At 51.2% G+C, this 19880-nt stretch overlaps 2 protein-coding genes across 5 annotated transcripts in view; both read left to right on the plus strand.

Annotated features, from left to right (window-relative positions):
- NET1 (neuroepithelial cell transforming 1) overlaps positions 1–1914 on the plus strand; it is a 54850-nt gene extending 52936 nt beyond the window's left edge. For both annotated transcript variants that reach the window (XM_065842246.2, XM_065842255.2), the window contains one exon: positions 57–1914. In XM_065842246.2, the coding sequence (XP_065698318.1) occupies positions 57–451 (395 nt within the window). In that variant the 3' untranslated portion in view covers positions 452–1914. The remainder of the gene's footprint in view (positions 1–56) is intronic.
- Positions 1915–8805: 6891 nt separating this feature from the next.
- Positions 8806–13477, plus strand: CALML3 (calmodulin like 3). Of its 3 annotated transcripts, none has more exons than XM_071803681.1 (2): positions 8806–9559; positions 12752–13477. In XM_071803681.1, the coding sequence occupies exon 1, from the start codon at positions 8823–8825 to the stop codon at positions 9519–9521; it is 699 nt and encodes a 232-aa protein (XP_071659782.1). In that variant the 5' UTR covers positions 8806–8822; the 3' UTR covers positions 9522–9559; positions 12752–13477. The 3 variants fall into 3 exon arrangements, with proteins under 3 accessions (XP_071659782.1, XP_065708041.2, XP_071659783.1); XM_065851969.2 differs by lacking the exon at positions 12752–13477 and adding an exon at positions 9754–10023; XM_071803682.1 differs by lacking the exon at positions 12752–13477 and adding an exon at positions 9810–10023.
- Positions 13478–19880: the final 6403 nt, after the last annotated feature.

The raw sequence follows: 19880 nt of genomic DNA on the forward strand, positions 1-19880 counted from the left end.
AATCTGAAAACACCGAGCTAGGAACTGATCTCCTTTTTTCCGACGTTTCTCTTCAGCTAAAAACATCTTCCGAGTTCGTTTCCAAGATCCCTCCCCGGGCCAATCCCACACTCTCCAGGCCAACGACGTCTTCCACAAGCAGCAGTGGGTTAATTGCATCCGAACCGCCATCGCTCCCTTCCAGCGAACTGCGGCCGCCGCTGAGCTCAAGGAGCTGCCGGAGCTGAGCGAAGAGTCGGAGGAGAACAACCCCTCGGCGTCCAACGTCAAAGCGCACAAGAGGCAATCGGCCGGCGTCGCCGAGATGGAGCTGGATGAAAACGCAAGCGAGTGCGGCTCCATCATGGACTCGGAGGAAGCCAAGGGCGCCAAAACGCACAGGACGTCGTTCGGACACAGAAAAACGAGGGAGAAGCAGCTGAGCGGGAAGCGGAAAGAAACGCTGGTGTAAAGAGGAGCCCAGAAAGATCCTGGCGGAAGACTGTTTATTTATAAATAACGTGTACATTTTTCTTGTAATGTGAGCATGATTGGATTCACCCTACTGAGCAGAATATTTTCGTTGTTGTTTTTTAATGTTGTAAGGGCAGCTACCTGGTATACAGTTCAGACTGTCGATCTGGAGTCTGTTTTTACAAACATTGGCCGCTTTAAACCTGGTTTTAACTCTGTGAGGGAGCGACTTGGGAGCCCTCGTGCTCCCGACGGCTCGTGGTAGGTTTGAAGAACGCGCTTTGGTTTCTAAAAGGTTTCCACCCCCCATGTTTGAGACTGGAAAACCATAAAGCGCAAGTTTAGGCCTGGCAGCGCCTCCCTTTGCAGAGGGTTCGGTCAACACTGCGAGACTCAAAACCTGAATTCATGTGGTTTTTTTCTTGTACAGCGCATGTTTTGCAGTGTGTTTATCATAATCCAGGCAACTTTTCACCTTAAAAAAAGAAGAAAACAAAAAGAAAACAGACCCCAGGTTCAACAGGTTCTCAATTTACCTACTGGAATCTTCCATCTTCCTGTGTCCTTTGTACATTCCTCATTTTCCCCTCTTGTAACCTGCCAGCTATTTAAGTTTTTTTTTTATTAGTTGTTTTATTTCTTGAGTTCGTTTGGGGTTATTTTTTGGTTTTCTTTCTTTTTTACTTTTGTATGTTGTCGATGTTCAGACTTGGCATTTCCTTTCATGTACTCGATGCTCCTCGCTCGGGGAGGTGAGCGCTCGTACCGCTCCTCACCTTATGGAGCCGGTGGCTACGAGACGCTCATCAAACCCAATTAACAACGAGCGCCATAATTGGCTCATGGGCGCTCCGGACTACTGAAAGAGAACTGCATCGCCAAGCGGGGTTAGGAAGGTTTTAGGCACGTCGTAAAGGGTTTGGGGAGGGAAGAGGAGCAGCGGTTAGAGGGGAGTAGCAGGGAGTGAAGGTAGATTTATTATTCTTGTTTGTGTTGCCTTTTGGAAATGAAACGCCTTTCGCAGGGAGAGGCAGGACTGGGGGCGACCAAGGGGTTATTGCACGTGGTAGAAAGGTAGAGAAGAGGAAGCGTTTGAAGCCGATGAGGTGTAAGGACGGAAGAGGTAGCGGTTGTACATACTCGTAACGGCAACACTGCCATGTCTAGCGGTCCAAAGATTGGTGTGAGAGGCGCCGTAGGAAACAAAGCAGCGAGAGCTATAAAACCAGCAGGTTGTTCCTGTCGCTCGACCGGTGACGATGGGGTGACAGCGAGCCCGCGATACCCATCCTCGAGCGTCACCCAAAATCCGCGCTCGAGGAGCCGTAACTCACACGTCAAGAGTTACCGCCTGTCGCGTTTGGCCAGTAGAGTGTGAAATGCAGGTGTACATAGACACAGGTGTGTGGTTCTCTGTAAATGTGTTGTACAGTGCCAAGTACAATTAAATTCCTGACAGCCTCTCGCCGCTCTCGTCTGAGTCGCTGCCTGGGAGGGATGCGCTGCTGCTGCTGCTGCTGCTGCTGCTGCTGCCGCCGGGTGGGTCCCTGCTCTTCTCTGGCCATAGGAGGAAGCCACAGCTTTATTCAAACCCCTTTTTTTTCCTGTCGCGGTTCCTCTTTGTGCTGCAGCCTCGGTGGAGAACAGGGCAGAGCTGCGTGACTCACCCCAGCGCTTGCATCGCTCTCCTCCCTTTCTGGGGAAAAAGGGAGTGGTGGCAACACTCCTTGTCCTCCCGGGGCACCAAAACCTCCTTCCTACGAGGGGAAAAAAACACTGAAAGTGTCCCCATTTAGCAAATATTTAGAAATCCCCTCCTAGATGAAGCAGTTTGGAGGGGAATGGACCAAAGTCCCTTGTGCTGGGGCAGCTTCTCCCAGGGTGGTGGGAGCACCCGGTTCTGAGCACAACAAAACCATCAGGTCTCCGCAGCCACCCCCCGAAAAGCTGCAGCTTGGCTGTGTTGGGGTGTCTGGGCACATCTACAACTGCAGGGGCTGGTGTCACTTGCCTGGATCCCCCCATTGTTGTCTCCTTGTTGTGTCCCCCTGTTGTGTCCCCAGACCCCCTGCTTGGGAGGGCACAGCTCGGTTTGCAGGGCCAGGGCTTACAGCAAAGCTGAGTTTTGAGTGGAGAAGACTGAGCTCTTCCTGAGTAGGGAGAAACTGGGAAAAAGGCTCCTTTTGCCATTTAAAGAAATAAAGAAAATGTAATGAGCTGCAGGCGCACATGGCTTGTCCCAATGGAGAGGAAATCCTGCTCGTCCTCCCGCGCGTCAGGCTGGGGCTGAACCTTCATCTCGTCATCTCACAGACAACAGCAAGTCAGCCAAAAAACTCAATTTCTCTTTAAAAGTCAATCCTCCCTCGACTCCCGCTTGTTCCAATCCCCTCTCCGTCCCTCCCGGAGGAATGTGCAGACCGCAGCCTCGGCCCCGGCTTCGCTAGACTAAACAAGCCAGGCTTTTCCTGGATTCCTCCAGCGCTGAGCTCGGTCGGGTTCTGGCCTGTGTTGCCAAAGCCCTGAGCCAAGGCCCCCCACCCCGCGTCTGGGGGGACACAAGGAGGTGACACATCCAGGGCACAGCGGGGACCTCGGGACAGACATAACGAGGGAATCTCTTGTCCCTGAGGGTGGTGAGAGCCCAGATCGGCCAGAGAGGTGGTGGATGAACCATCCCTGGAGACATCCCAGGCCAGGCTGGACGGGGCTCTGAGCAACCTGAGCTGCTGAAGATGTCCCTGCTCATGGCAGGGGGGGAACTGAGTGACTTTTGAAGGTCCCTTCAACCCAAACTGTGATTCTCTGACCTAGGCCAGTGCTGTGTCCCTGACCGCTCAGCCACCTTGGCCGTAGCGATGTCCCTGTCACGGCACGGGAAGGGAAGGGTGTCCCTGCCCGGCGATTACCTTTGGTAATCGGCTCCTCTGCCCCGTATTTGCCCTCAGGATCCACCCATCTCAGGTGCTGCGTGCAGAGTGGAGCCAACACCACCCTGGTGAGACCTTCCTGGAGCTGGGGTCCAAGTGGAGCGTGTCCCCTTCCCGAGTGCCTCCCCAGCCTCCCTCCTCCACCACGGTGACGTCTGGGAGGCCCAAAAGTGGGACCCTTTGGGCTAGAAAAGCCTGACTTTAGAAAAGCGCCCTGCAGACCCTGCAGCTCACCCTCAGCTTTGCAAACCTCTGTTAAAACAACGCCTAAAATAAAACAAGCCGCCAATCCCAAATTTTACACTCAGTAGCCACCAACCTCAGGAGACCCCCACAGCCATTGTGGGATCATGCCAGACCTCAGCCTCTCCAAAATCCTGTTTTCCACATTAAACCTCAACGCAACTTAAGCCAGGCTTTGCAGAGGTTCCTCCCCATCCCTCCAGACACTGGTGGGACCGCCCGGGCAGGCATGGGGGCGCAGGGAGGTTTCCCCACCAGAGCCGTTTCCCTCTCCGCCTCCAACTTTCTCTTTTTCCATTAACTCATCGTCCTCCCCTCCGCCGCCGCCTCGTCTGCAAACCCAGACGTGGCCGCACACATCTGCACACATCTGGGCTGGCGTTCCAAGCCGCACAGGCTCGGGATAATCCGTCTGGGTGCTTTAAACCATCTGGTTTGTTGGTTGGTTGGTTTTTAAGCTGTCGCCAAGATCAGGTCGCTCAAAGCCAGACGCTGAGGTCGAGCAAGGCGATGCCGCCTGGAAAACGTCCTGTGAGGGTTTAACATCGGCCACTTGCACCCTCTTTGTCACAGCATCGACTCCCCCAGCTCCGAATGGGAACACCCCAGGAAAATCGGCTGCCAAAATCCACATCAGCTCCTGCTTCCCACCGTGGTGGCCTCACAGCGTTCCCGTCCTACCCCACGGTCTGTCTCGAATTCCGTAATAAGACTGGGCAATAAACCATGGGATTTTATGGGCCAGCGGTCGGTTCTATTAGGTTGATTATTCTGCCGTGCTAATGAGGGTGTGGTTAAGCACAGCCAAAATCAAGGGGTGGCTTGAGCTTCTTCCTAGAGAGTGCGGCGAAGGTGGAGGCAACGGGTGCTGGGGATGGGGAGGTCATAGGTGGAAATGGGTGAAATGGGTGCTGGTGATGGGGAGAAGATGGGTGATGGTGATGAGGAGGTCATGGGTGCTGATAATGGGTGCTGGTCATGGGGAGATCATGGGTGCTGGGGGTGGTGATGGGGAGGTGATAGGTGCTCATGATGGGGAGATCATGGGTGCTGGTGATGGGGAGGTCATGGGAAGGTGACAGGTGATGGTGATGGATGCTCATGATGGGGGGGATCATGGGTGCTGGTGATGGGGAGGTCATGGGAAGGTGACAGGTGATGGTGATGGGTGCTCATGATGGGGGGAATCATGGCTGCTGGTGATGGGGAGGTCATGGAAAGGTGACAGGTGATGGTGATGGATGCTCATGATGGGGGGAATCATGGTTTCTGGTGATGGGGAGGTCATGGAAAGGTGACAGGTGACGGTCATGGGTGCTCATGATGGGGGGGAATCATGGTTTCTGGTGATGGGGAGGTCATGGGAAGGTGGTAGGTGATGGTCATGGGAAGGTCATGGGTGCTGGTCATGGGGAGGTGACAGATAATGGTGATGGGTGCTCATGATGGGGGGGAATCATGGTTTCTGGTGATGGGGAGGTCATGGGAAGGTGACAGGTGATGGTCATGAGAAGGTCATGGGTGCTCGTGATTGAGGGGATCACAGGTGCTTGTGATGGAGAAGTCATGGGTGCTGGTGATGGGAGGTGATGGTGATGGGTGCTGGTCATGGGGAGGTGATAGATGCTCATGGCAGGGGGATCACGGGTGCTTGTGATGGAGAAGTCATGAGTGCTGGTGATGGAGAGATGATGGTGATGGGTGCTCATGATGGGGGGGAATCATGGTTTCTGGTGATGGGGAGGTCATGGGAAGGTGACAGGTGATGGTTATGGGAAGGTCATGGGTGCTGGTCATGGGGAGATGACAGGTGATGGTGATGAGGAGGTGATAGGTGCTCATGACTGAGGGGATCACAAGTGCTTGTGATGGAGAATTCATGGGTGCTGGTGATGGGAGGTGATGGAGAGGTGATGGTGATGGGTGCTCATGATGGAGGGGAATCATGGTTTCTGGTGATGGCCATGGGTGCTGAAAATGGGTGATGGGGAGGTGGTAGGTGCTTGTGATGGGGGGTGATCATGGGTACTGGTGATGGGGGGTGGTGGGTGCTGGCAATGGGGATACAACAGGCAAACAAAACCCCCAGCAGCTTCCAGCTTCACTCAGCACCACGGGACACCCAGGATGGAGCGACCCCTTCATCCCGAGTGACCCAGGGTCCCCACCCCCAGCCCACCCCCATTTCAGAGCTCAAACAACTCCCCCCACAACTTAAACCAACACCTTAATCCCCCGGGGCTTTGGAAACACCCAGTTTTCTGTTGGGGTTCAGCCAGCTCCCCCTCCTCTCAGCTCCTCGCTCAGCTGCCCGCGGCTTTTTCATGGCAATTTGGATTTGATCTTATTAACTCCGGAGCAGAACAACAAGCGCGGGTAATTAAACAGACAATTAGGGAGCAGCTCGTTGCACAAGAGGAGCTGCCAGGACCTCCCCTCACCAGACAGGTTTCCAGCATGGATCGGCCAACTCCTCCCTCCAAATGCCGCATTTAACGTCCCCAGAGCTTTTTTCGGGCGAGGTTTTCCTCAAGGTGGTCCCCTCCCGGCCTTTGTCCCACCTGGAGACCTCGTTTCCCACGCCTTCCTCCGTTGTCCCATGGATTGGTTTTTGGTTTGTGGCTTTTCCTTCCAAATCCCACAAGTCTGGTTCCTCGCTGGGTTAAACTGGGGTAAACTGGTGGTGTTTTCTTGTAGCCAAGAAAGTCAAACTATCTTCTGCTGTGGAACATGATCATCTGGTCCATTAGCTCGTTGGCCCAGCTGGTGAAGGTCACTTGGCTGTTATGGTCACATAGGAAAGAGGGACGGATGGTTGGAGAGACAGGTAGATGCATGGTAACGTGAACACATAGATGGATGGACAGATGGTGGGAGAGTTGGCTGGATGGATCATTGGGCAACTGGATGTGTGGGTGGGTGAATGGTTGATTGGTGGGATGGATGGATGGATGGATGGATGGATGGATGGATGGATGGATGATGTGGTTGGGTGGAAGGATGCACACATGGATGGATGGATGGATGGATGGATGGATGGATGGATGGGTGGATGGATGGGTGGATGGATGGATGGATGATAATGTGGTTGGGTGGAAGGATGCTCACGTGGATGGATGGATGAATGGATGGATGGATGGATGGATGGATGGATGGATGGATGGATGATAATGTGGTGGGGTGGAAGGGTGCACACATGGATGGATGGATGGATGGATGGATGGATGGATGGATGGATGATAATGTGGTGGGGTGGAAGGGTGCACACATGGATGGATGGATGGATGGATGGATGGATGGATGGATGGATGATAATGTGGTGGGGTGGAAGGATGCACACATGGATGGATGGATGGATGGATGGATGGATGGATGGATGGATGGATGATGTGGTTGGGTGGAAGGATGCACACATGGATGGATGGATGGATGGATGGATGGATGGATGGGTGGATGGATGGGTGGATGGATGGATGGATGATAATGTGGTTGGGTGGAAGGATGCTCACGTGGATGGATGGATGAATGGATGGATGGATGGATGGATGGATGGATGGATGGATGGATGATAATGTGGTGGGGTGGAAGGGTGCACACATGGATGGATGGATGGATGGATGGATGGATGGATGGATGGATGATAATGTGGTGGGGTGGAAGGGTGCACACATGGATGGATGGATGGATGGATGGATGGATGGATGGATGGATGATAATGTGGTGGGGTGGAAGGGTGCACACATGGATGGATGGATGGATGGATGGATGGATGGATGGATGGATGATAATGTGGTGGGGTGGAAGGATGCACACATGGATGGATGGATGGATGGATGGATGGATGGATGGATGGATGATAATGTGGTTGGGTGGAAGGATGCTCACATGGATGGATGGATGAATGATAATGTGGTAAGGTGGATATTTTGACATACGGATGGATGGTTGGTTGTTGGGATAGATGGATGGATGGATGGATGGATGGATGGATGGATGGATCATTATGTGTTTAGGTGGATATGTGGACATATGGATGGATGGATGGATGGATGGATGGATGGATCATTATGTGTTTAGGTGGATATGTGGACATATGGATGGATGGATGGATGGATGGATGGATGGATGGATGGATGGATGGATGGTTGGTTGATGGGATGAATGGATGGATGGACAGATGGATGGATGGATGGTTGATAAGGTGGTTAGGTGGGTAGAGGGACATACAGATGAATGGATGGATGGATGCAAGGATGGATGGTAATGTGATTACGTGCACAGACGGACACATGGATGGATGGTTGAGTGGCTGGATGGATAAATAGGATAAATGGTAGGATGAGAGGAAACAGCCTCAAGTTGCACCAGGGGAGGTTGAGGTTGGATCTGGGGAACAATGTCTTCCCCAAAAAGCTGTGGGGCATTGGAACAGGCTGCCCAGGGCAGTGCTGGAGTCACCATCCCTGGAGGGTTGGACAGACGGACATGAGGTTCTCAGGGACATGGTTTAATGCTAGAGTTGGGTTATGGTTGGACTCAATAATCTTCAGGGTTTCTTCCCACCAAAATGATTCTGCGATTCTCTGAATGGGTGAACAGATAAACGGATGGATGGACAGATGGCAGGGTGGATGGGCAGGGAAACAGCCCTCATCATCACTTCCTCCTGAACCCTGCTGTACTGCCTGTTCTAAGAGATGAGTAAAAATTAAAGCAGGCCATGACAACACCCACCCAGCCCCAGGGTTAACCCCTGACTAACCAGGGCAGAACCCATGACACCGGGTGCATGACCACGTCAGCTGCCCCGTGGGCGACGGGGCCATCCTTGAGGAACCCGGCCGAGGTGTCACGGCTGATTCAGGTCCCTGTCAGCATGGAGATCATCAGCTCCGGGCAGCCGGGCTCTGCCTGGACCTGCATGAGCGAACACTCCCCGGGCAGGTTTGACACGCTGCCAGCATCGCCGTGGTGGCCCTGGGGTGGGGACACCAAGAGGAGTCTTCTCCCCCGCCATGTAGGGCTGGAGGGCTTTGCACAGCTCCAAACCCACCAAAATTACCTTAAAATAGGAAAAAATAGCATGTATCACCCTCCTCCCACCAGCGCCCTGCCTCTCCCCGAAACCGGCGCTTTGCTGCAAGCCTCAACGCAAACCCTTTAATTACAGGGTTCGTTAGGAGCCAGCCCCATGAAATGGCACCAGCAGAGCAAGCGGGACAAGGTGTCCCAAGGTTGCTGGTGGTCACACTCCTTGGACACCTCAAAACCCCTGCCCGCTCTGCCGGGGTCCGGCTGAACCTGCTGACCGGGTGTTTCGACCTCTCCCGTGTGCCCCAGCTCCTGCCTCTTCCTCCTCCTCTTCCTCCTCCTCATCGGGGAGGAGGCCCCATCGGCGCCTCCCCGGCGTGCCGGGGCAGAGCTGCGTGCGAGCGAGGGAGCATCATGGCCGAGCGGCTCTCGGAGGAGAAAATCGCTGAATTCAAGGAGGCTTTTTCCCTTTTCGACCGCGACGGGGACGGTCGTATCACCACCAAGGAGTTGGGCACCGTGATGCGCTCGCTGGGGCAAAACCCCACGGAAGCGGAGCTGCAGGACATGGCGGTGGAGGTGGACACGGACGGCAGCGGCACCATCGACTTCCCCGAGTTCCTCTCGCTGATGGCGAGGAAGATGAGGGACACGGACAGCGAGGAGGAGATGCGCGAGGCTTTCCGCGTCTTCGATAAGGACGGCAACGGCTACATCAGCGCGGCGGAGCTGCGGCACATCATGACCAACCTGGGCGAGAAGCTGACGGACGAGGAGGTGGACGAGATGATCAGGGAGGCCGACTTCAATGACGACGGCCAGGTCAACTACGAGGAGTTCGTGAGGATGATGACGGAGAAGTGAGGTTCCCCCAGCACCCACCTCCAACTCCCAACCTGCAGGTAAATCCCTGGGATGCATCTTCATGCCCGATGTCCATGAAAAGCCCCAGACCAAAGGGGTCCACCCCAATCATTGCAATGGCCACCCCAAATCCTTCGCCTCCCCCATCCCAACCACTTCCCGCCCTGCAACTTGTTGGAAAAAAATCAATGTTTATGGTGCTTTTTACAATTTTCCCTTAATTTCTTCATAGGGAACAGAGGTCATGGTGGCCCCCCAGCCCCTCTCTGCCTTTTTTTGCCATCCCAGGTTGGAAAAATCCTCTTTTATCCCAACCAGAGCATCACCAGCAAGTATCTGCGTTGGATATGGGCATCCCACCTGGTAGGATGGGGCTGCAGGTGCAGATGGACCTGGGGGGGTCCTTTCTGCTGCCCCCCAACATGACCCACCTCTCACGTCCGTAGAGGTTCCAATGGCCACCACATGTCCCTCAGCACCATGTTGAGTCCAATAAAGAAATGTCCCCCCATATCCTGGTGGCTGCCAGTGCTTCATTCAACGTCTCTTTGGGGGTCCTTGCTTAAAAAACACCCCCCCCAAAATCAAGGATATCAACACAAACCTGGCCAGGGTCAAGCCCCACATCATCCCCATCCTCTTCCTCACCCATCCTGTTTCCCTACAAACTGGAAAGATTCTCCCTGTGGGTGCAACCTCCCAGGTTGTGGCCACCCCCACCCCAAATTCCCATCGCTTTTGGGGTCTCCTATCTGCACCCCATGGGTGTTGGGGGCCCTTTTCTCCCCCACCATCGAACTAAGCAGAGATTTGGCAGCTGGATTTAGCCCTAATCCCCATCTCAAAGATAAATCAACCAGGATTCACCTTTCCTGGCCGTAATCCACCCCGTGACTCAGTTTCCCCACAAAGAGGGTGAAATCGAATTGCAGCAACCCTCCCACCCCCAGGCTGGGATGATTCCCTACATGCAGAAATTAATTACAGTGGGTCTTATTAATGCTCAGTCACTAACGAGCCAAGGAGAGGTGGAGTGAGGAGGACGTAGCTGGGGACATGGTGGCTCCGGGGATGTTAGAGCCACCATGAGGACTTCAGGTTAGACATGAGGAGGAATTGTTGGCCCTGAGGGTGGTGAGAGCCTGGCCCAGGTTGGCCAGAGAGGTGGTGGATGAACCATCCCTGGAGACATCCCAGGCCAGGCTGGACGGGGCTCTGAGCAACCTGAGCTGGTGAAGATGTCCCTGCTCATGGCAGGGGTGGCACTGGGGGAGCTTTGAAGGTCCCTTCCAACCCCAAAATATTCCACGATTCTACGATTCAATGCCTTCACCCCCCAACCTCCCGCCCATCCCCAGCGCCGGGATCTTTGCCAATCCCAGTTGTTTTCCCAACGCTGGGAAAACCAGGCAGGTTCCTGCACGCCGGGCGGCGGAGCCGAGCGCGCCCACGCTCATCCCACCCCAGCCACGGTCCCAGCGCCGTCACCACGTGCTGCCCTCTTGCTCGCACACCCAACCTACCCGCAGCTCTGCAGGACACAAAAACGGGGCAAAACCCAGCAAAATAAAGCCCCGAATCCAGCAAAATCAAGACAAGCAAAGGCACCATCCCTCTCACTAAAATTATACTTTCGCCCACCCCCAAATGATTATTTATTAATACCGTGTTTTGGCGCAAAGCCGTAGCCTGTATTTTTAGGCTTGACCTTTTCTCCTTCTATTCCGGGGTTGTTTAATTACCAGAGTTATTTTTTTCACGCCATTCATCCTGAGCTGTGTTTATCTTACCAACGATCTTTAACGGGAGGTTGGACCCCGGCCACAAACGGCTCCGTCAGCCGCGGCACCGGCCAGACACTGAAGTTCATTTGTACTTTTGCACCAGACACATTTGCCTGTTTCTCCCCTATTTTGATGCTTGGGAAGGCTTCTCTTGGCGTCACTCAGGATGGACAGACAGACGGTGCCTCCCACCATGTGGGGCAGATCCATGACTCACAGGGTGACTTGATTAATGACTAAATTAATTGAGCAAGTACAGGAGATGCACTTGGTGTCTGGGAGGTTGAAGGGGTTCCATGAAGGGTGGAAGGTGGGGGAATGGGGTGGTAAGGGAGACACTGGCCATTTTCACCCCAAAACCTGGTCAGGATAGTCCCCTGCACCTGGGGATGGAGGTTGCAGGATGGGACCTGGGGTAGGGGGTCAGCTGGGATGGGTCTTGGGGGATCATCTAGGCTAGGAGTTGGGTTAGGTGGCACCTAGGATGGGTTCTGGGGGATCATCTAGGCTAGGAGTTGGGTTAGGTGTCACCTAGGATGGGTTCTGGGGGATCATCTAGGCTAGGACTTGGGTTAGGTGTCACCTAGGATGGGTTCTGGGGGATCATCTAGGCTAGGACTTGGGTTAGGTGGCACCTAGGATGGGTTCTGGGGCATCATCTAGGCTAGGAGTTGGGTTAGGTGTCACCTAGGATGGTTTCTGGGGGATCATCTAGGCTAGGAGTTGGGTTAGGTGTCACCTAGGATGGTTTCTGGGGGATCATCTAGGCTAGGCGTTGGGTTAGGTGTCACCTAGGATGGGTTCTGGGGGATCATATAGGCTAGGAGTTGGGTTAGGTGGCACCTAGGAAGGGTCCTGGGTGACCATCTAGTCTGGGACTTGGGGTAGGATCGCTTGGGATGAGTTCTGGGGGATCATCTAGTCCAGGACCTGGAGGATTCCTTGGGATAAGACCTGGAAGTCATATAAGATGGGACCTGGGGGAGTTGTCACTTGGGATGGAATGCATGGAACCATCTATGATGGAGCTTGGGGGATTATCTCCAATAAAGCCTGGGAGATCATCTAAAATGGGACCTGGAGAGGGTGAGGAGGTGTCTCCTGGGTGACACACAGGGAATGACTGAGGATGGGACTTGGAGGATCACCCAGGGGTCATGATGGGTCTTGGGGGATCATCTAGGATAGAATATGAGAGGCCATCTGAGACCTGAGCATGGGGGACACATGGAGTGAGCAGATGAGGGATCACTTAGGTTGGACCACCCACCTGGAGTGGGACCTTGGGGTTCATCTAGATGGGACATGAAGGTTCCTATAGAACGGGGCCTGGGAATCCATTGGGATGGGATGTGGGGGGATCCCCTGGATCCAGACACCACTCCAGATCCCATCTCCACTGTTGGCCAACCATCTTCCACCACCTTTCCACGTATTTTCCTGCAGCCTTTCCAACAAAAAGCCACCGAGGGCTTCAGCATCAGCACCATCCAAAAACAGGGGCCCAACCGTAACCCCACCATTGCTCCCCGCTCACAGTTCTGCTCCTTCTGGACACAGTTTTTCTCTAAAATGACACTTTTTAGGAGAACAGCAGCTCATCACCCACCATGGGAGACCAGAGATGCTTCTGCTCCAGTTCATAGGACCACAGAATCACTTTGCTTGGAAGAGACACTCAAGATCACCAAGCCCAACCATAAGTTGTTGCTGAATCGGCCACAAATCCTCCCCAATTTTTTGTTCTTTTACCAAAACCAAGACATTTTAATAACATTTCAACAAGCTTTAAAACCACATGAACTAAACGTTGGGGAGACAACATTGAAACCCCGCAAGAGGGACCGAGGAGCTTTTCTGAGCCCTCCCAAAGGACGTTGAGAAGAATGGAAGGATATTTTTCCCCATTTTTCCTATTTTTTCTGTATTTTCCCCAATTTTCCCCCATCCCACAGCCTCCTGGGGCCCCAGCTCCCTGTCTCCTCCCCAGCTATAATTCTGTTCTTAAGCAAACATGACGTGTTGCCCGGGAAATGCTGCTGCCCGAGGGATGGGGAGGCCCCTTGAAATCCATCAACATTGGGGAAACAAAGGGATCTTTGCAGTGGGATTGATCCAGGTTGGTGAGGCCAGGGGGGGTAAATAACTAAACAAACCACCCAGTGAAATAAAACCATCTCTGCAAATGCACCTTTTCAATATTCAGTTTGGAAAAGCGTTTCGTTTCTCAGAGGTGGGCTTTGAACTCGTTTTAAAGGGCTTTTTCTCGCTGATTCATTTCCACGTTCAGAAGGAGAAATCGCCGGGGAGGGGGGAATTGGAAATACAAAAGGAATATAAAATAATAAAATAAAATAAAATAGTAAAATAAAAAATAAAATAAAATATATAAAATATAAATTAATATAATATGAATTAATATGAATTAATATGAATTAATAGAATAGAATAGAATAGAATAGAATAGAATAGAATAGAATAGAATAGAATAGAATAGAATAGAATATGATATTATATTATATTATATTACATTATATTACATTATATTATAGTATATATGATATATATGATATGATATGATATGATATGATATGATATGATATGATATGATATGATATAATATAATAATATAATATAATATAATATAATATAATATAATATAATATAATATAATATAATATAATATAATATAATATAATATTAAAATATAAAATAAAATAAAGGAAAATATAAAATCAAGCAAAATAAAATGAAAATTTTAAAAGTAAAATAAAATAAAAATAAAAGAAAATAAAAATATAAAAGAAAATAAAAAATAGAATAAAATAATAAAATTAATAAAAATAAAATTAAATTAAATTAAAATAACATAAAATAAATAAATAAAATAAAATAAAACAAAATAAAAATAAAATAAAATAAAATAATAAAATAAAATAAAATAATAAAATAAAATAAAAATAAAATAAAATAAAATAAAATAAAATAAAATAAAATAAAATAAAATAAAATAAAATAAAATAAAATAAGAAATAAAATAATAAAATAAAAAGCAAAGTGCCCCATGACCAGGCACCCCATATGGAGCAGGACAGGGCTGGAGATGGACAAGAAGATGCTGAACTGAACCATTTGGGGCCAGATCCAGCACCGAGGCTGAGGTTGCTCCACATGGAGAATTACTTTGGGACAAAGTGCCTGAATTTGGGACCAGAATGGTTGATTTCACCCTTTTTTTGTATTGTCTTTGTGGGACTACAAGTGGGACTACAAGTACCTTTGCAATGCAGAAGGCCAGGAGCATCCAAGGGGACAAGCGGGACAAGGAGGTGGGGATGAGTAGGAGAAGGAGGGGGACAAATGGTACCAGGAGACCTACAAGATCAGGAGAGGGAAACAAATGAGGCCAGGAGTTGGGGACAAGAGTGACCAAGAGACAGGACCAGGAGGTGAGGACAAGAAGAACCAGGAGAGGGGAAAAATGTGACCGAAAAATGGAAGAAGTGGGATCAGGAGCCAGGGAAAAGTAGAACCAGGAGATGGAGATCAATTGGACTAGAAGGGACAAGGACAAGTGGGACCAAGAGCTGGAGACAAGTTGGATCAAGAGGAAAGACCAGTAGGACCAGGAGGGGAGGCCAGGGGACAAGTGGAAACAACAGAGACAAGTTGGATCAGAAGAAGGAACCAGCACGACCAGGGGACAAGGACAAGAGGGACCAGGAGATAAGGACAAGTCTTTAGGTTGGAGATAAGTGGAAGCAAGAGGGAAGTGGGACATGAAAAGCAGACCAGAACAACTAAGAGACAGGGACAAGGGTGATCCAAAGAGGGGCATTAGATGCTCCAAGAGCTGCTCCAATGCCCCGTGAGCCACTGCAAGGAGGGGACACCTTCCCGGCCCCCCATCTCATGTCCCCAGTGTTCCCAAGGCTCAATGTAAAGCCCCAGGGGATTTCGCGAAGACACTTGGGGCTCCTCATGGGGACGCCGGAAGCCTCCAGCTGCCACCACATCTCACAAGATTCCTCTCCCCCCAAGTTTCTCAAGTTCAAGTTATCAAAATAAGCCCCCGGAGGGGGGTCAAGGTTGAAATGCAACCAACCACTGACTCCTGGGTGCTCCTCCATGGCCAGGTTTCAGCATCGAAGGGTGGGCAGATGTGGCTCCAGTCCAGTCAGCTGGTGGGGGATTAAATCAGAAAAGGTCTTTGGAGGCACCAGGAGGGTTTCCCAGGTATCTCAAGGGACCCTGAGTCCCTCAGGAGCTGGGTGAGGACCTGCAGCACTCAACGTGGTGACCATCAACCTTCAAGAGATGTTTTCTACCATTTGCACCACGAGATCCGTCTTTCTCCACTCGCAAAGTCAGGCATCCATCCCCACAAGGGTTAACTGCAATCGGAGCCGCTTCATTTTCCATCCCCGCAGCGCAGGAGCCGTCGTCTTGTTGGAGTTTTAACGAGAAATTAATAGCACCATGACCTCAGCCACCACGTACGCGGCCCTGCTGGCCGGCGTGCCAGCAGCCCCACGTAACCACAGCCCCACGTAACCACAGCCCCACGTAACCACAGCCCCACGTAACCACAGCCCCACCGGATCCCAGCCAGAGCAGATTTGGGGGTTTTTCTCCCTATTTTAATCCCCCGGGATAGGCAGGAGGATGATGCTGTAGATCTATAAATCACCCCCAGATACAACTAAACAGTAAAAATCCCCCATCCCCATCTCCACAGTTTGAGAACCCAGCACCTTTCCTCCTTTATAGCTTAAAAATAACCCTTAATTTCCCTCTTGGGTCCACACTAAACCCAAATCAACCCTTGCAAGAAAAATGCCCCGAAGAAAAGTGAGCCCAGACAAAGCCAAAAATAAAGAACTAAATGCTTTGCAATCCCTCCAACTCTATTTTTTGCCCTATTTTCATCCCATCCAGGGAGATACAACCTGCCCCATATTTCCTATCTCCCCCCCAAGCCCGCCTGGGTTTGCACAGGGGGACCCACGATGCCTTTACCCATTAAAAAACCACCCGGACTTGTTTCGGGGAGCAGATTTTCAAAGCTTTTGCAGGATTTGTCTTTCTCACGCGAAAATGTGGCTGGGGCGGACTCAGCTGGTGAAAGATTTCCCGCTCCCCAGGGAGGTTTTGCTGTATTTACTGGGAGGAGCAGCACCGCCAAGCGGCACCGCGGTGGGGAGAGGCTCCCGCAACCCCAGCTGCCACCAAACCTGCAGGTTTTGGAAGCTTTTTCACACTCCTATCGCAAATCGGTGCCAAAAATCACCTTCCCAAGGTACCTTTTCCCAACCGGTCCATGAGTGGGTTGAGCTTCTTCCCAGCTTTCAGCAAGATGTGGGAGGCATCCCTGGAAAACAAGGACTAAAATTTGGGGGACAACGGGAGGTTTATTTTTCATCATTTTAGTGTCCTCTAAAATCTTGACCCTAAAAACCTGTGAGTGCTATAAAAACAAGCCTATTTTTATACAGTTGTAGAATAGTTTAGGTTGAAGGGACCTTCAAAATCATCCCCCAGTGCCACCCCTGCCATGAGCAGGGACATCTTCACCAGCTCAGGTTGCTCAGAGCCCCGTCCAGCCTGGCCTGGGATGTCTCCAGGGATGGTTCATCCACCACCTCTCTGCCCAACCTGGGCCAGGCTCTCACCACCCTCGGGGCCAACAATTTCCTCCTCATGTCTGGATGGCATCCCATCCCTCTAGCAAATCAACCACACCACTCAGCTTGGTGTCATCTGCTATCTTGCTGAGGGTGCACTCAACCCCACCGTCTACATCAGTGATGAAGATACTAAAAAATATTGGTCTCAGCACAGACCTTTGAGGGACACCACTCCCAAATCTTAGTGTCCAGAAGTGGCTACGAAGTCGGTGAAGGGTTTGGAAGCCGTATGAGGAGCAGTTGGAGTCACTGGGTTTGTTCAACCTGGAGAAGAGGAGACTGAGGGCAGAGCTCATGGGGCTGTAGCTTCATCACCAGGGGAGCAGGAGGGACAGACACCGAACCCTGGGACAGAATCCAGGGAATGGCAGAAGATGTGCCAGGGGGGGTCAGTTGGACATGAGGAAAAGGTTCTCTACCCAGAGGTGGTGGACCCTGAACAGGCTCCCAGGGAGGTGTCACAGCCCCAACCTGACAGTGTTCAAGAAGAGACTGGACAACGTCCTCAGACACACGGTGTGACCTGTGGGGTGTCCTGTGCAGGGACAGCAGTTGGACTCCATGAGCCTCATGGGTCCCTTCCAACTCAGGACATTCTGTGATTCTATGATTCATTCATTAGTGGTTTCCACTTAGATATTGAGCTATTGAGTATAATTCCTTGGACATGGCCAACCAGAGCTGGTTCATCCTCAGGCGGGTTATTTCATAGAATCATTTGGCTGGAAAAGACCTTTAAGAACATTGAGTCCAACCATTAACCCAACACTGCCAAGTCCACCACCAAACCATGTCCCTGAGAACCTCATCTACGCATCTTTTAAACCCGTCCAGGGATGGTGACCCCACCACGTCCCTGCACAGCCTGTTCCAATGCTCGATAACCGTTTTGGTGAAGATGCGCAGGTCCATAAAGCCATGGGCTCACCCTCTGCCTGCCCACAGCACCGTTGCAATTAGGGGTGAGGCTGATGAGGCGAGTGGAGCTCACAGGGACCCCACGTAGACCCCACATCCCATCTGTAGCCATACGTGGAATAAACAAAGCCAAGCACAGATGAAACCTTTCAGATTGGGTTTTCATCATGAATAGCACTCTAACCCATTTGCATCTGCCCAAACCTTATCATCATGATGTGCTAAAACCATTAAAAATCAGACAATTAGGTAGAAATACGAATAGCATCTTCATAGCGTGCTGTACCCTTTCCAAACAGAGGTCAATGCTTTACGAACCTGGTGTCTCGGTGCCTGAACCCAGAGAAGCATCAGGATATCACAGTTATAGGGCACCTATCAAAGCACAAGCTGCACCTAAGCTGTTGGGTGAAAAAGTGAGTTGATTTGGGTGGCTTTTTTTGCAGGACACATGAGGTTTTTGTCCCTGGTGGCATGTAGGGAGGAGAGTTGTGGTTAACTCACAGCACGGGCAAACCTGAAGGTGTTGTGCAGAAGTAGTCAAGGTTTCCAGAAATCAGTAGGGGTTTTGCCTCCTCTATGCTTTGCTACCTTGCTGTGGATTTAGGTGCTGGATTTATTTTTGAAAATAACAACTTTGCTCTTGAAGACTCCAATTTCAAAGCAACTGGTGCTCCAGCCACCCCCAGGCCAAGGAATGGGACATTCAGCAGCCTCTGGGGTGCCCAAGGTTGGACCTCAAGCAGGCACAAGTCAACAGAGACCAGTTCTTGCTCATCTTCCTACAAGTGCCTACAAGACAGAATCATAGAATCATGTTGGTTGGAAAAGCCCCTCAGGATCATCAAGTCCAACCATTACGCCACCCCTGGCACTACCCAATGTTCCTGAGAACCTCATCTCCGCCTGTCCAGCCCTCCAGGGATGGTGACTCCAGCACTGCCCTGGGCAGCCTGTTCCAATGCCCCACAGCCCTTTGCGGAAGAAATTGGTCCCCAGATCCAATCTCAACCTCCCCTGGCGCAACTTGAGGCCATTGCTTGTTCCCCTGAAGAAAGGAGGGAAGTGATGAACAGGGTATGTGAAAGCTCATAAATACTCAAAGTCTTCAGTGTTTGACTGTTGTGGGGGTGTTTTTTAAATCGTGAGGTACAACAGATATTTCATGCTCAAGCTTGCCCTAAACATGACACAACCATCACATTACTCATCTTCAGACACCACTTTCCACAGGACACTGAGGTCTTTGTTTGCGGCTGCTCATGTTAGGGCAGTTCTCTTATGCAAAGTCCCCTGAAGATATTAAAAAACGAAAAAAACAACCTCATTTGTGTTCGATCTCTTTCCTTCTCCACTGCTTCTTTACACTGAGACTTGGAAAGCTGCAACCAAGGGCACAAACCCTTCCTTCATGCCCCGAGGGGAAGGGTGGCTCCTGTCCACCTCATCCGGGGAAAGCAACGGATGCTGGCGTTACAAGGAGTTAATTCTTCAGCTCCCCCAAGGTTTCTTCCAAGGCATTGGCTTCAGGAACACCTTGTTATTTCTGGACAAACTTCACATAGTCGGAAAAAAGCTGCTGCCACCAAGCTTCCCGCTCGCAAGCCGATCTTAAGAAGCCCGGCCAGCAGCAACCAGCAGAACCCAGGAGCAAGGCTGACTGACTGGAAGATGATTCTCATGGATGAAAGCAAAGCTCTGTTCTCATCTGGGCTTCTCTGAAGCAGTGGGGTTATTTCAGACTGTTCCTTGTGCTGCTGGACCCATAGCAAAGCTGGTGGTGCAGGAAGGACCAACCAAGATGATCCGAGGCTGGAACAGCTCTGCTGGGAGGACAGGCTGAGAGAGTTGGGGTGTTCAGCTGGAGAAGAGAAGCTTTGGGGAGACTGATTGTGGCCTTTTGGGGCTTAAAAGGGGCTGGTAAGAAAGATGGGGACAGACTTTTGAGCAGGGCCTGTTGTGACAGGACA

This window comes from Patagioenas fasciata, chromosome 1 (genome assembly GCF_037038585.1).
Source record: "Patagioenas fasciata isolate bPatFas1 chromosome 1, bPatFas1.hap1, whole genome shotgun sequence".
Classification (NCBI taxonomy): domain Eukaryota; kingdom Metazoa; phylum Chordata; class Aves; order Columbiformes; family Columbidae; genus Patagioenas; species Patagioenas fasciata.